Raw genomic sequence first — 17,118 nt, forward strand, 5'->3', positions numbered from 1 at the left:
TTTCTGTGTTTTGTACATCTGTTTCTCACCTTGGGTCACCCATAGCAGCTCCTGGAGATGTGAGCCTTGTGCATAATGTCCAGTGGCAGCATTCTTGGCTTTATTAAACTGAGATGTGTCATCTTATCTGGCTGCTAAAGAAGATTAAAAAAAAAAGCAAGGTGTGCATTTAGCATTTTCTGGACAAGTTTGCAAAAGCAATTGTGTTTATATTTTGATTTGCAGTAAATGGAAGGCTAAAGCATCAAGGCATTACATAAATAATATTTGTAGTAATAACCTCTAAAAGTTGACCTCAGCTGAAAGCTCCACAGGTGAGTGCCGTCCCATTTTGTGAGTATTTGAAATAAGGGTTAATGGCACTACAGGTTCAGTGTAGGAAAGTCCAGATATTCCCTTCTGTCTCCTGGAAAGAAATGAGCAGAGTATTCCAGACAAAGACAAAACCTCACAGAACAGCTTGTGTGGAGTGTGTTAGGGTTTTTAGTTCCTTTATAAATAACTCTGGTAATGCTCTCACAGTGTTCTCCTTGACCAATGTTTTCCTTCCTCCCAGCTCTGTTGAGTAAAAGCAGCTAGTTCTGCCTTGTTTTTTTTCCCAGGATACCACCCCTCAATTATGCTCAGAACAAATGGAATTCCTTTTGGTGTAAGTGCTGATGTGTCAGTAGAAGGTTAGAAATTTTGATTCAAAGCAAAACCACATACACTATATTTTTAGATATCATAGCAATAGAAATTCAAAACACTTTTTCAGTTTTAGTGGTTGGATATTTTTCTACCCATATTTTTTTATGTCAGTTCCTTGGGAATATGAGTACAGCTCCTGCTATAGTGGTGGTGAGATCTGATTTTTAAAAAAATGAAGTCTAATAAATCCTGTGCTCAGGAATATTAAAACAAACAAAAAAGTATATTATGGTGATGTTTCTAAATGAGCACATATGCAGAGTTTTGGCTAAAATATGCTGAAGGAAGCTGAAGTGTTGCCTCCCATGATGCTAAACAAGTCACTGCTGCTGAAGAAGGGGCATTTGGTCCAGAGGCAGACCTGCTGCTGATGATATGTTTGGGACACAGACCCAAGGGTCCTTTTGAGACATAGAAACCTCCTCAGCAGCACCAGCATTGCCTCTTGGCTAATGAATGTGCAGTACTTGCAAATGAGCAGTGATTTGCCTTGAATTAAGGCATGGAGAAAGCCCGTGTATTGAAAGCATTCAAAAGCTGTCAGAGATACTAAAAACATCTTTCAGAAGGTACCTGAATTTATAACAACAAGAGGGGGATAAAAACCCAAATAATTTCATTTTCTCATTCACAAAGTACTTCTACTTTTCCCCCAAGAACAACCTGATCCTGTTTGTGCTATTCAAGGCCCCAGTGACATTGCACTTCTCCACAGTTCCTTTTTTCCTTTGTTTGCCTTCAGGGTTAACAACAGTTTAAACCCATAGGGAGCACAAAGAGCCCCCACATTTCTATGCTACAAACAATTTTATTATATACAGAGTATCACAACGTTAATTCTAGAGGAAATCCATTCATGTTTTTTATGATTATGGCAGAGGCTGATGATCTTTTACCTGGGTAAAACAGCAGAACAGGGTCCACCTTTTGGTGATGGCCTCTATTACAAACTGCTGTGAAATGTTAGATAAGAGGTGAGAACAGAGCCTGTGCAATCAATCTTTCTATCAGTTATGGATGTTTACTGAAGCAGAAGGCCAGCAGGACTGTCTTGCACTGCTTTGGAAGGCTGTTCCAGCAGTTCCCTCTAACAGGAGCAGAGCCTGGGGTGGGCTCTGGGCCATGCTGGAGCCTCCAGCCACAGCCACGATGGCCCAGAGCAGCTGGAACAAACCAAGGCAGGTGTTGAGAGGCTGCAGTTTCAGTTTCCATGGGAACACAGACTGCCTCCTCACAGAAGGCAAGGGGATTTCAACATTTTTAATGGGTAGGATTTGGGATAATTTGCAAGCTCCTGGCCTTGCCTCCATGGAAATTCAGAGATCCATTCGTTTGGATTGAGAACGGCGGGCACAGCTCAGTGGCTGAATTGTGTCCATTTTAGGAGAACCTTTCCTTCCCATGGTTCTCCTCTGGCAGTGGTTCCCTTGCTGCTGCTGTCCCCAGGCTGTGGGGCTCAGATGGACACGGGGGCTGGGCTGTTGTGGACATGTTTGGAAGCTGTATCTCAGGTGAAAGGTTCTGGAGGCTGGGAAGGACTGCACCAGTGCCTTCAGTCTCCATTGGCATTTCCCAAACACCATTCCAAGGGACCACAATAAACCCGAGGACTTCTGACAATCACAACCATCTCAACACTGGGATTATCTGAGTATTCAGCATTTCTTTGTCTTCTGCCTTAATGCTTTACATGGACTCCCTCTTCCTCTTGCTATGTAGAATAAAAGGTTTACTTTCTACTTGATCAAACTCCCCAAAATCAGAAGCATTTCTTGCTTGGCGTCCTGGATGAGCACAAAAATGTTTGTAGATGCTATTTTCATATTTTGCCTACTTTCAAATCCAAACCTGCCACCCAATTCCCTGATAAAAAGCTTTGCTTAAAGTAGTATATAATTAAAAATTAAATGAAACTTCCATTCTCAAGAATGAGAAAATTTGAGGGCTTTTAAAACAATATTTTTAAAGAATTAATGTTTTTATCCTCAATTTTTACTACGGAATGAATTTAAATTGTACCATTTGTAATAGTAATAGTAATAGTTCAATTCTATTGCCAGACAATTTAATTCCTGGGGGAAAAGCCCTCAGGAATTGTGGTTTTGGTGCTATCAAACAGAACACCTCTGGGAGCAGGGGTGGAAGGAGATGCAGTGGCTGTCAGAGAAGAGTTCCACTTCAGGCTCCTGGTTGGCACTGCTGGATTTCTGAGTGAGCCTGTCAGGTCAGGCTGAGATCCCTTTGATGCTGGAGCCAGGAATGTTGACAGAGCTCCCCAAGGTTGAGGCACAGCGGGCGGCTTGGCTGGAGCCGGTCTCCAATATGGTGCTGGCGGTCTGTGCGCTAAATCCTGATTGGCTGATCCTGTCACCACCCACCCGGCCAGCCAATCACTGCTCGTGTCCTCAGCGGCCCACAGCGCTCTGGGTACACCATGAATGTCATCAGTCACTTTTCAGTTTGTGAAAAACGCCAATCACTTGTTTATAAAATTGTAAAAGTTTAATACTAATAAAATGGTTATAAAAATAGCAATAGAGTAATGATAATCTGGACAATTTGGATTAGGACAATATGAGACAATAGAAACAAAGAGTTATGGACGTCTGGGTACCTTTTCTGAGCAACATAATCCCAAAAAAGGACACACATTAACAGAGGATTAACCCTTAAAAACAATAACCTGTTGCATATTCATACACCTCATACATGATGCATAAATTCCATTCAAACACAGGATGCTGTCTGATCAGTGTCAGCTTCTTCCTCTGAATCCTAACGGCATGTTCATGGCTGAGCAAGGCAGGAAGAAGTTCGTTTCTTCTGATAAGAGAGCAATAAACTCTTCCTCTGAAAGATTTATATGCCCTGTGGCTGCTATCTCACTGCAAGTCCTTTCTTTAAAAAAAGTATCTTACTTTTTTACATAGTTACATAGTTTCTATTTTAACATTATGTTATAAAACTATATTTAACGCACTACTTAAGAAAATTAATACAGCATAACTTTCTAACATAACACATAGAATATTCATTTTAATATTTGCGAAAAGGCAATCATAAAATAGGCATTTTTCACAAGTTATAACATTGGGATCATATAACTGTGAGGCCTGCAAGCCAGCTGTTAGCCCCCCCAGCCTTGATGTCCTGTTCCTGTTTGGAGCAGAGGGGATACAGAATCGTGTCCCTTTGTAAAGCCCTGCAAAGTCTGGCTACCCCTGCACAGCGCAGCACCCCATGAACATAACCCAGCACCACCAGGGCCTGGGCCAGAGACCCAAATCAACCCAAATGTGCTTCATCACAGCCAGGGCTGGGACTCACACCAGCTGCTCTGACAGCTCATCAAAGTACCCGGCCTGGAGACCTGCTCTGGGCTGTTCTGAGGAGCTCACCCACTGTGGGATTCGCATGCTCTGAACCTGAGAGAAGCAGAGAACAGAATGATCAAACCAATTCTTATCTCATTGGGTGCTCCTGTGTTGTACCAGAGTAGAAAGCACTATGGAGATTGTTCACCCACAGTGATGGTGGTTTGGTTCCTTGGCCTGTCAGTACCAGGTGTGTGTGTGAGGACTGTCGGCTGACAGTCACCAGATTCTGTGCAGTTGAGTGCTTGGCAGATTCAGTTTAGATGTAATGTAATATAGTGTAGAATAATATAATATAATAAAGTAATTAATTAGCCTTCTGATAAGATGGAGTCCTCCTCATCATTCCTCCTGGATGTCAGACAAAAATATCAGCTATAACCCACAGCACAGTGAGCTGCCCATGCTGATGGTGTAGGAGAGAGAGAGCTGGGAGCTGCTGGGAGGTGACTGTGCTGCACCAGAGCTCTTGGGTGGGATGGATGCAGGCTCAGCCCAGCATGAGGTTCAGTCAAATAATTGGCTTTGTGGCTGGAGGCCAAACTAAAAATAACAGGAAAGTAGCGTAACATTTTAGAGGGCTAAAACACACTCAGTTTATTTTTATGAACCCCAATAGCAGCAAAGATGGTTTCAAAACACAGCTGTAACTTGGAAATAGTAACAGGAAACATTTGGGTTTGGAAGGATTGAGATAAAACACTCTAAAAAGATCATTTTCTTTTTGGATACAGATCAAGTATGACTAGTGCCCATGCCCTCAAAATACATTTTTTCAAGGAATTTTCCCTTCTGGAAGAAAGCTTCACTCCTTTCTCCTCAACTGTCTGCAAGTGCATCCTCACATTTCTCCTCCCACTCTCATGCAATGATGATTTCTTCCTGCTACACCTCTGACCCTCCAGACTCTTGTCTGCCCTCCTCTGCTTGCACTTCATTTTCCCTCACAAAGTCCCTGCACATTCCCTGTCTTCTTCAGACCATCAGGAAGGGACATTGCAAATTCTTTTAAAGAGCAGCTACAGATTGCCCATGGAATGAGGTGGGGTAACTGCAGCCCCCAGCTGCTGCAGAGCTCTCTGAGCAGAGCCCTGAGTCCTGCTGGAGCCCAGGGAAGCTGCAAGAGTTCCTCACTCGGAAATGATGTGCCCAGGGCTGCTGCTGGGGACAGCAGGGGACAGCAGCACCCAGAGCAGTGTCAGTCAGTCAGTCAGTCGGAAATCAGTCAGTCCTGATGTGTTCTTGGTGGGGACAGACAGCTTTCACACAGGCAACCACCACAGGACTATTTTTCTTTTCTTTTCCTACACCCTACAAATGTGAATGAGTGTTTAAGAATGCTTAAAACATCCTAAGGAGGTGAACAGAGGCAGCCTCAGCTGGAGGACAGGTGCTTTGGAGAGGGTTTCAGGGAAGCTTTAGAAGTGTTGCCCTGTGCTCAGGTATTTGCAGCTGTTACAAGAACTGGAGGAGCTGATTTGAGGAGGTGCCTGCAATACCTGGTGTCAGCAGTGTGCTGAGTGTGGTCTGGGTGCTGCTCCTTCACTGCTCTGTGAGGCTGCACTCAGGTCCTAGTGCTAACAAACTCTTGGCTCTCTTCTTTTTCAAGACTTTGGATTTTACTTCTAAATTCTACATATCTTGCATATTCATGTGAACATTTATGTGAGGCCATGCAAATCAGGACTGTTCTCTACATCAGCATCTAGGTATCTAAATGTGTGCAGACACCTGCACAATTCTCAGGGTTCTTAATTTAACCTGAGTCCTGAAAAGCCTTTCCAGCTGCAAAAGGCAGCTTTGAGCTAAGCTTCCCTTGTGCAAAGGCAAGAGCCTCTGCCAGCCCCAGAAGGTGCTGCAGAAATGGGGCACCCATGTTTCTTTTGCTTCTTTTTTTTGCAAGACCACAGCATTAGAGAAGAGCTTGTCTCTTTGTATTGTGCTGGTTTCTTTTGCACTGTAATTGTCCTCTCTCTTCCTGTGGCTGATCAAATCACATTAGTGAACTTAGCGCCTTTTTTTTCCCCTCTATTTTTTTCCTGTCCGCTCACACACACCCATGGCAAGGAGCAGCCTGACACCATTTGACATCTCCTTGCTTCCTCATTTCAATATTAACTGTTTACCAGAAGAGAAACAGGTTTGGGGTGCGGGTGCTGAGCCTGTCTGTGTGTGTGAGCAACAGCTCTTTTGGCCTCTGTCCCTCACAGCCACAGGACATTTCTCTGAGCTGCCTGGGACAGCCCCATGCTATTGGCACCAGCCTGGCCTCAGGAGGGACAGGTCTGTGGATGTGCTGCACTCTCTGCTTGGGCTGGGCTGCAGTGACAAGGCTCAGAGCTCTGCCTGCTGCCACTCTCACCCCACAAAGGACTCGCTGAAGGATTCCTACCCCTCCACAGAGCAATAATAATGACCCAGCTGCAGTTTAAAGATGCTTTTTGGGTAAGTGAGCATTTACTATATGTTTCCTATATTCAATGTATCTGTATTTTTAATTTTTTAAAAATACAACTTGGTTCTATATATAGTTTAAAACTAATTTAATGCTATTCTATGTTCTGAATTTAGTTTAGTAAAAGTCCAAACTTGTCTCCAAGCAAAAACATAGTGTTTAGTGGTGTGTTTGATCCAGGGCAGAAGGATGCAGTGTAAAGACTATATCCAGTCCCCATAAAACCACTGACATTCCCAGTTCCTGTGCTAGGGCCAGAAGCCTCTTTTGAAAGGGACATGGATTTGTGTGTGTCCCAGTGCTAAGAACCTGCTTGCCATGAGTGTCCCAGGTGAGCTGCTGCTAATTATAGGCTGAGTTCCCTCCTGTTTGGTGAAGAGCAGAGCCAGCAGCTGTGAGCACAATGCTCCTGCTCAGCTCCCTGCAGGCTCCCAGCCTGCTGCCAGCAGCATTCCCAGGCGTGCAGAGCCCAGGAGCTGTGAGGCAGCACAGGTCAGAAAGGACCAGCAGTGACACTCCACAGCTCAGCCCAAACCCTCACAGCTGACCTAAAACCAGCAAATACTGAAACAAGGAGATCTGCTCCATACCTGCTATTTGACTTTTGTTTCAAAATCCCTTTGGTCTCCTGTTTGCAAGCTCTTTCCCTGCAGTTATGAGGTAAAAGGACCTCAGTAATTTCTCTGGGGTAATCTGAGTTTCTCTTGCAATTGGAGAATGAAAGTTCAAAATCAAAATTCTATCATTGCACAAGTTGAGTAAACAGGATGTTATGTGGTTGCCCCTTTTCTGGGCAGTCAGTTATCCAGCATCAAGGACTGACTCAAAGAAAGACATGAAGCTGTATTAATTCTTTCTGCCATTGCCTGGCTGTTCTTTCTGCTTGTGCTCTCTTTCTCCACCCACGCTTCAGGGTAAACCCTCTCTTGGTAGAAAACAGAAGGGCAGAGGCAAAAACACATTTCAGTGAACCCCCATCTTCTGGGCACTTCCAGGAAGCCCTCCCCACCCCCACTGCAGGGCTAGATTTGAGCAGTTAAAAAGAATAAAAATACAATGAGGAAATACGAAAGTCGCTGTTGATGTTGGGACTAACTGTGCATGACCACACCTATGTGAGATTCTCCTCATTTCTGCACCCTCTGACTGCACGGGGTGGGACAGCTGGGGGCCAGGGCTGCCCTGGGAGCTCCAGCTCTTGCATTGCTGAGCTTCCCAGGAAAACAAACCACCTGACTTTTAGAGCTGGGACATTTGGTGTAGCTACTTTTCAATGCCTTGGTCTTCAGGGAGAATCAATCAAGCTATGGCAGCAGTGTGAGGGTGATTAATGCCAGCTGACAATCTGGCCAGGCTGGTTCTCCATGGCTCTTCTTCCCTAAACTTCTACCCTGTGCTTAGTCACATTACCATGACTCAAATCCTTGCTTAGCTTTGAAGCTAACACCTTATTTAAAGGAAAGCATCTTTGGATTTCATATTTTTTGGCTGGAAATGTACTCCCCAGATTGATTAGGAGGGCAAAAATGTATCAGGTTGCAGGATAGAAGCTATAGCTATACAGTAAGTCTTTAAAAGTGAAAACTTACAGGATATTGCACAACACAGCACAAGCGTGCAGCATGCCCCCCAGATCACAAGATCAGCAAATATTTCTGCATTCATAAGGTTCTGATCTCCTGTATTTGGTCTGCACAGTGGACAGAAATTCTCTGATGGACACCCAGAAGGTGTTTGGCCCTGGTGGGTGCCCGAGCACAGAGCCCTGAGCTCTGACTGCTGCACCCCTCTCTGCCGAGCTGTCCCTGAGCCACTGCCCCCTGCTCCACCAGCAGGAGACTTTGGGGTAAGCAGGGGGTTCCTCAGGACCTGCCTCAATGTAAAATATGGAAAGAAACCCTAAAAGCAGGAGATCTCTCCCAACAAACAGAGAATCCCTCCTCCAAGTTCTCCCCGTTCATGGAACAGGCTGTGCTGTCTTCCAGGAAAATGCAACTTGTTCCTCGTAACACGTTTAAATTTTGTCCTCTCTTTTCCAACTAAGTGTAGCAGTGAGAGTCCTATACTAAAACTTCCACACTTAGTTCATTTTTATTTTCTTTGTAGCATAGCCCGAGCAAAAAACCTGTGTATTTTTTAATTACACTTTTTATTTCTATATACTCCACACTGAAATGGTTTAAGGGACAGTTGCTCAAAGTCTGCACTAAAATGTGCTTCTTAGCAGAAGTTTTCTATCCTCTGATATTACTTTTTAGAAAATGTTAATGAGATGGAAATTCAGATGGGGTTTGATAGCCAGTGCAGGGCAGTTGCTGATGGATTTATATTCTGCTGGGCTGCTGTACAAGCCTGGCAGATGTTACCTGTCTTCTCTAGCATTACATGAGACAGGCAAGGAAATTCCCATGCTAAAGGGGAGTGTGTGTGTGGCACCAGCATGTTTCATGTTAATGGGGTTATGTTAGCAGGCAGAGCAACAGTAATTTTGTTTGTTACAAAAACCACTATCCAAGAAAATCTTTCCCCCTCAGGCACAGTGTCTTTCTGAGTCTCATTCTGTTCTCACACTCATTGTTGCTTTTCCTTTGCAATTTCTGTCATTGCCTTTCCCTTCTATTTAGTCTCTCTCCAACCTGCTGCTCGAACCTGCAGCTGCAGCCCCTGAAATGCAGCTATTTCTGGCCAAGAGATAGCAAGGTACTGGCACCACCTCCTGCTTTGCCATACCCACCAGGGAACAGGGAATGAGGGAAACTTCCAGAGGCGCTGGTTGGTTTTGGGGCAGGCTCCAAAGTGCCCAGAGTTGAGTGGGAGCAAGTCTGTTGCTGCATACAGCTTTGAATCAAACTCAAGCAGCCAAGTCAATTCTGAAAATGTGTCATGGGCTCCTAAGGTACTTAGGATTTAAAAATAAGTGCTTGAAGTGTGAAATGCTTGCTCCTTCTCAGCTGTGGGATGAGCTTGGGGCTTGTGAATTCTCACAGCTCACACATAAAAGTGTGGGGGAGATGCAGGCCAGGAAACATGAAGCAGGCCTTGAACATGAGCTGGGGGGATTTGCTGCCCTGCCCTGGGCTGCTCCTTTCACATCCCTGCCTGTGGAGCTGTGGCTGTGGTCAGACACTGCAGTGGGAGGCATGGGAGTGCTCCAGGAGCAGGGACCCTTACAAAGATGCTCAATGTCTCTGGCTTTGACTTCGGGCCACGTTCAACCTCAGGTTCAATGTGAAGCTGACTTTGTAGATTAGCCTCTCAACTCCTCCTGTAGCTTTTTCACACAATGGTCTGTTATATGTGCAAAAAAGATGTAATTAGCTTCACAAATAATTTAGCTTCTGATGAGACTCTTAACTGTGGAACAAGAGCTCCGTGGTGATAAAAGTCACAGTAAAGCTATTTCCTAAACTTATTGGGCAACGTGCTGAAGAAATACAGCATCAATTGTTTTACTCAATATAGGAAGTGTTTTTATAGCAGGAGCTACCCTGCTTTCCTGTAGAGGTTGAGCTTTGCAGGGCCCATTGTTTGCAGCAGGTATGTGAGGAGGAAGTGATACTGGGCAGGTTTGTTGGGAGGAACTGGAGCTGGGGAGGCTCCACCAGCCCAGCACCCTGAGGCTGAGCTTGGGCAGGCAGGGATGAGGCTGGCAAACCTTCCAACCTGGCACCCCAGCTTTGCAAGGGGGTCCCACCCAGTTTGATGTGAATGGCATGGCGCCTGTTGCATCTGACCCTACTGACACAAGGCAGGTTAAGATAAATCAGCTCCCTGCACAACAGCACAGAGGTGGGGTCTGCTGTCAGCACATCCTGCACTCCCTGAGCTCCTGAGGTGTGGCCATGGTCCTGCACTCCCTGAGCTCCAGAGGCATGGCCACAGTGCTGGTCACATCCAGGCCAAGTCATTGCTGCAGGACATGTGGAAATGGGGAATAAAGGGGGAACCAGCTCAGAAAAGTTGGTCTGGTTGCCCAGCTGATGTCTGTGTTTATTGTGAGGTCGACTTCATCTCCACAGAAGAGGCTGCTCTACTCTTTTTACATGTAATTTCCTCCTCCATTTCCCCAGCTGCTCAGGGACATTGGCTCCCTGAGGCAATGAGAACCCGTGGAGGGTGGAGGGGGAGCAATCACAACAGTCATTGAAACCAGAGGAAATTACAAGCAGAAAACCTGAGCAGTCATTGTGGCTATGGAAACACTGGTGCTTCACAAGTCACTTCTGAGCAGCACAACAGATAAAATGAAGTTCAAATGAACTAACACTAGATGAATGGACTAACAGAGTTCATTTTAGGTCAATGACTAAAATAATTAGACAGTTAAGTACACTTTATTATAATTTTCTGATGACCAAGTTGCAACTGAGAGGTTTGAATATTAAAATTGGTTGATTGATGAATTAAGTCACTGTGACAACTTTGTTAATATTTTTACACAGCTGTATCTGGTTTGCTTTGATCCATCCTGCTCTGCAAAAGTTGGTTGGTTTTACTTGGGCTCAGGGGAGGGGAGGATTCTTATTTCTGCCAATTTTAAGTGTGCCATGAGTCTGTATTTTAAATATGGAATAGATGAGTCATGGACTCTGCCCACATGTACACAGCTACATCTAACCACCACCACTTAAAGAGTGTTTGTCACACCTAGCTTGAAATGGAGCCTCACTGAGAGATCAGAGGGTGTCCTGTGGCCTGTTGGAGCAGCCCATGAGTGCATTTTCTGAGGCAGAGTCACAGAGTGGCCGAGGCTGAGAGGGGCCTCGGGACATCTCCAGCCTCACCTCACCCAGCACAGGGCCAGTCACAGCAGAGCTCAGAGCATCTCCACAGGTGGAGACTCCACAGCCTCTCTGGGCAAACTGACACTGTGTCTCACCACCTCTTGTTGTCTTATACAGGCAGCTCCTCTAAGCACTGACTGTTCCTGGTCCTTGCAGCAGCCACGTGACTCCAGTTCCCACCAATCCACTCTTTTATACCACTGCTCTTATTGGCTACAGGTGTGGTCTGTTAACATCAGGCCTGCTCGTAATCTTTGCTAATTGGTCCAGCTGCAACTCATTGGGGGATAAGATTACATTCTACACCACCTTCATTTACCCATCCTGTATCCCCCTACAACCTCTCAGCAAAACCTTCCTGTGCTTAAACAGGACTTCTTGAATTTCCACAGGTGCTCGTTGCCTCTTCCCATGTCACTGGGTGCCACTGCAAAGCCCTGGTTCCATCTCCCCTGCTCCTTCCCACAGGAATTTAAACACACTGAGCCCCTTTCTGCAGGCTGAGCAGTGTCAGCCCTCAGCCTCTCCTCCCAGCAGAGCTTCTCCAGGGTGAATCTCGGAGTGTCCCTAGGAATCTCATTTCAACAGGACTGGGTGATTCACAGCCTGTCCCTTTTCTCCCTCTGGGCTGCCACTCCTGCAGAGCTGCCTCTCTTTCTTCAGTCACTGGCTGCAGACACTGAACTTGGGCTGCTTCCTAGGCACAAGGGAACACTTGGAATTTCAATCCAGTAGCACTCATTGCATGCTTGTATGGAAGGCAAGTCAGGCTGCTTGGTTATATTTCAGCTCCTCTAGCTCAAGAAGACCTTTATCTGATTTCATTTTCCAGTGGGAATTTGGCACAGAAAACACTGGTTTCATCTCCAGTTTAATCTAGGTTTTGTAATAAAACTTTTCTCAGCAGCCAGAGTTCAATATTGTACAAAGCTTGCTGTGTTGTTCAGTAGGAGTTTGGGGATTTGGGGCTGAGATGAGGTGAGGGCTGGGGGAACAGCTCTGCATGGAGATCACTGAACCTTGCTCAGGGTGTCAAGGTGAAGAAAAAAGCCCACGTTGAAAATACACATCTGGATCCCAATAGCTTTTCAGTTCCCCAGAGAATTATTCCCTTACTGTACATAGAGTTTAGTACTTCTTTAAAGTGGTGGGAAAATGTCACTGAACAAGACTGAGGAATTGAAAAGTTCCTCATAGCTCCTCATACAACTTTATCTTTGCTTGAAATGAAAGGCAACAGTCTTGGGAATTAAGTGAAAATATACCAGCTCAGGCTAGATTAGAGATACCAACTCCTGTGGTTCCATTCAGAATAAATGAATAAATAAACACAAGCTTTTTTCCTTTAATGTATGACCTTTCCAAATCCAGCAGCTATTTTGTGCTGCTCTCAATTTGTCCAGGCCTAATGTATTCCTAATATGAAAGGAAAATAAAAAATAAAGGGTGGGGACAAAGACAAAAAAGGAAAATAGGTGGTCAGCAGCTCTGAGGTGTGAGTCTCATCACTTGATGCTCCTTGCAGTAGGTGCTGTAATTACTGAAGGGTTATGAACAAACCAGGGCTGACAAACAGCCCCAGGAGCACCAGGAGAAGGAAAGGAGGGCCCTGCCATTGCAAGAGCCTGGATAACATTTGGTTAGGATGTGGGTTTCTGATAGAATCTTTTTTGGGGGAAACACAGCTTTACTGGAAGTAGGGGTGCTGTTTTGGAAGATGAAGCTGGGCTTTGATGAAAAATTCTCACCTGGTAAAGGCTCTCTCTGGAGGTGGAGTGTCACTACAGGACACGAAAGAACACAAGCACACACCGCTGTTCTCAGGGTGAAGAAAAAAGGGAAGTTTATTTTCTGACTCCAACATTTATAGTTTTCCAAGAGTGCCAGTGTCATTGAAGAGTAACAGTGCTACCTCTCCAAGGACACTGGATAAACCAACAGTCCATCAACTTTCTCCTCCTCCATAAAGGAATGCAAAACAATGAGTTTTTTACAGAAAGGGTGTGAGAAAGTTCGTTACAAGAATGTCAACATCAGAAGGCTTAGAAAAATCTCAAAAAACCAGGGTGACAATGAAGAATGAAGGTGCATTTGCTAAGCAGAGAGGAGGAGGAGGAGAAGAAGAGGCTCCTAAAGCCCTCTGGTTGTGGGAGCTCTGCAGGGGAAGGCACACCCTGGAACAGGAACTGGAGCTTTCACTGCCCACTGCCTGCAGGACTTGTGCCGCCAGGTTCAGCCCCTCATAAAGCAGCTGGAGAAAGAGATTCAAATGCAATTCCCCTTCCCTGTACAGGCAGCACATGGGGGTGGTGTGGCAGCTGTGGCAGGGCTGTCTCAATCAGACACTAATGGAGTGTAAGAATGTTGCATCATGTTGAGTAATCGGATATGTTGAAAATTGTCATTTAGGTGGCAAGGATCTCTTGTGAAATGGAATTGGTAACATGTAGATATTGAAATAATCTTTACTAAGAAGTGAAGTCAATCTTTGATTCATTCCCCTTCTACAGCAAGACTCTGGGAATATTTCCTGAAGTTTTACCCTTCCCCATGTGCCAGGTGACCAGTAACAAAGGGAGCATAGGTTCAGCAGTGACTTTTATGAAGTGCCTTTTTCAGAATTGACAGGAAACAATTCTAAGCATTTTAAGACAAGGAGGAGGAAGACAAATAGTTTTTTAAATAAATTAATGTACTAACTAAGCAGGTCTGGTCCCAGTGGCTCTGTAAGACCTGTGGACAGTTATCTGTGTGCTTGAGCAAGTCAGGGCTGTTTCAGTTTCACTCACCGTGGTCTGGGACTGAGCTCACAGTGCTTGTAGAAGGTGAGGAGACCTCTTATAACAGAGAAGGAAACTGGAAGTGAATGAACCAAAGAGGAATAGAAACAAAAGTAATCTCAGACCATTATTTTGTGTAAAACAGAAGTATCCTCTACTTGTAAGATTCTATTTCTCCTCATTTTTCTTCAAGTTTCTCTTGTAAAGGTAATGTTGCTCAGTAGGAGACTGGAGGAACATCTGATCCTTCCGTTGACAGGTTTATCTGTCATGTTTCAGAACCATGGCAACAGTGCTGTGCCTTCTGGAAGACAGGTGCAAATCCTCACTTGGGCCTCTCTGTTGGCTCCCAAGGAGAAGCCACTTTAATTTATGGATTTAGGTGTTGTCTGAAGTCATATGGCGAAAATACAAAGGGATGCTGCCACCTCAAACCTGTGTCATGTAACCACATCAAGCTCCCATTAAAAACTGGTGAGGGAATTCTGCTGCCTCCTGTCCCATTTCTTATTATCCCCATCACAGAGGTGTTCCAGAAGTTTGTTCTATATGGATTTCCTGAATGGATGCCTAGTTTTTTGTCATGGTTTTTCTTGTGATGTATATTTGTCTGCTGGCTCCTTTCTCCTTCTGCTAGCACAGGAGCACTGGGGCTCTGAACTGCACTCAAAACAATGTTTAATCAAATTATTAAGAAGATAACCTAAAACAGAGGTAATAAGCACAAGCAGAGTCCTTTTAGTAGACTGGAATTGAGACTTTCCAAGGCTGTTCCCTGTGTGCTATGAGTCTGCCAGCCAGCAAACCACCTGCAAAAGAGAGGCAGGCTTTTGTGCAGCCCTCACTTTCGATCTGTGCATTAAAACATGAAGAGAGCCAAACAATATGCTGTGACTGTAAGAATGCCTAATACATAACACATGAGCAGTCCAGGATGCCAGGGAGGAGGGTGAGTAGAGTATTTGCAGGGCAGGCCTGATCAAGGAGGGAATGATATCAGAAGGCTAATTAATTACTTTATTATACTATATTATTCTGTTCTATATTACACTATATTAGATTACATCTAAAGTCAATCTGCCAAGCACTCAAGTCTGCACACAACTGCCCAGAATCTCATGACCAACAGTCCACAGACACACACCCACCCACACACACACACACACTTGGCCCTGGTAGGCCAAGGAAACAAAACCCCATCACCTTGGGTAAACAATCACCATATTGCATTCTACTTTGGCACAAACACAGGCACAGCAAATTATAAGAATTTTTTTTCCTTTCTCTGAGGTTCAGAGAATGTGAAACCCAGAAATACTCTTGGGAAGAATTGTGCCTTGCTTTTCCCTGTGAAGAGACGTGGCTACAGGCGAGGGCTCCGGAAGCTGAGGAGCAAATTCCTATGTCAGCAGAACTCAGAATCAACCATTTCCTTCTCAGAGAAAACCCACAGGGTCAAGAGCAAAAGACCACTGGGGGGTTACTGTTCTGCTCAGTGTCACTTGCACTGCTCCTGTATAGTTTGTGGATCTCAATTTCAGTTTTACCTCTGGCCATCCTGGCTGCTGCAGGGTTCAAGTCTGGCGAGAATCTCCCTGCAGGGGCAGTGGGAGAGGCAGCCCAGCAGCCCAGCAATTGGAATGCTGCAGAGGCAGTGGTTTTCCCTTTCATTTTTGAAGGTCCCATTCAAGGTTCACCTCTCTGCTATTTTCTGACAATAAATACCATTTGCTGCCCATGAAAGGTACTGCATGTCAGATTTAGGTAACAGACTGCAGCAAAACTGCAAACTAAGCTCAAGCTGTGGAAAATACTCAAGTGGAATTATCACCAAAATGTCCCTACCTACATCCTGAACAAACATTTATGTTTCTAATACACAAAGAGTGAATTTACAAGAAGTGACAGAAATCTTGTACAGCCAGCTTCAACCCACCTACTCTTCCTTGCTTTTTCTGCTTATGTGGGGGAAAAAAAATCAATACTTTAAAAAAATGGATTTTTTTTAAGCTCATATAAATTCTGCAGTCAGTCTTGGAAAGCACAAGCATCCACCACATTCCCATCCATTCCAGCTGATTTCAGCCAGTAGGAAGAAGGAACTCTTACACAGTACAGCATGAGCAAATGCTTTTAAACCTACTAAGCAGTTGATTTTGACATGACCATGTGTGAAAAAGGCCTCCTATCACACCAGCAGTGGCCAGGGGAGAAGGTTTTGGTCAGAGGTTTCCGATGTGACCCCGCTCTGCTCTGGGCATGGTGACCTTCCCCCACGAGTGAGCTCAGCTCAGAGTGGGGATGCTGAGCTGCCCTTTCAGCTGCTGGCTCCAGGCAGAGGAGGGCCAGGCTGCAAAGCTGGGGTTGGTTTTGCAAAGGGCTCTTTGAGTGCCCCTGCGGTGCAGCAGAGCTGGGAGGCAGCCCTGGAACAGGAACAGGAACAGCAGCAAAGCAGCTCTTATCACAGCAGGGCACCCCGAGATAAGAGCTGCACTGGGGACTGCAGCACACACACAGCAGCGTGCTCACTGCTGTCCTGAGCACATGCACAAAGCAGGAAACTTCCCAAAACACTTTGTATCAGGAGCATACTTCTAAAAACACTAGGAAATTTTAAAGTATACCAGGGGAAAAAACCACCAAACATAAACCAAATGATTGAATTACAGTGAAAGGCCATGCCATGACAGGAAATATCCAGTCCAAGGTACTTGGAGAGTCTAAGTCATGTTTAGGTCTGTTTGCTGCTCCTCTACACGTACAAAGCCCTTGGCAGAGCTTGACAAGGAGACTGGCAGAACAAAGGGAACAAGATTTGAAACACTCAGGTCAGTACCCAGTGGTAGGATGCAAGAATACAATTAATTGATATAACTCAGTCAGAACAACTTACTTTCAGTCCGGGACTGAGATATCATGTGTGATACTGCTGTGGATAGAAAGGATTTCTTTCTGACAGTTGAAAAATATATTGTCAAAATGATGCATGTTCAAAACTTCACTATGCCCTGTTCTCTCTAAACTTCCTCCTCACA

General features: G+C 45.0%; 1 protein-coding gene across 1 annotated transcript in view; it reads left to right on the forward strand.

Moving 5' to 3' along the window:
• Positions 1-6,015: 6,015 nt before the first annotated feature.
• Positions 6,016-17,118, forward strand: part of PSTPIP1 (proline-serine-threonine phosphatase interacting protein 1) — a 53,228-nt gene continuing 42,125 nt past the window's right edge. The window contains exon 1 of the mRNA XM_005487792.4: positions 6,016-6,509. Coding sequence (XP_005487849.2) covers positions 6,477-6,509 — 33 coding nt within the window. The 5' untranslated portion in view covers positions 6,016-6,476. The remainder of the gene's footprint in view (positions 6,510-17,118) is intronic.

This window comes from Zonotrichia albicollis, chromosome 11, assembly GCF_047830755.1.
Source record: "Zonotrichia albicollis isolate bZonAlb1 chromosome 11, bZonAlb1.hap1, whole genome shotgun sequence".
Lineage (NCBI taxonomy): Eukaryota > Metazoa > Chordata > Aves > Passeriformes > Passerellidae > Zonotrichia > Zonotrichia albicollis.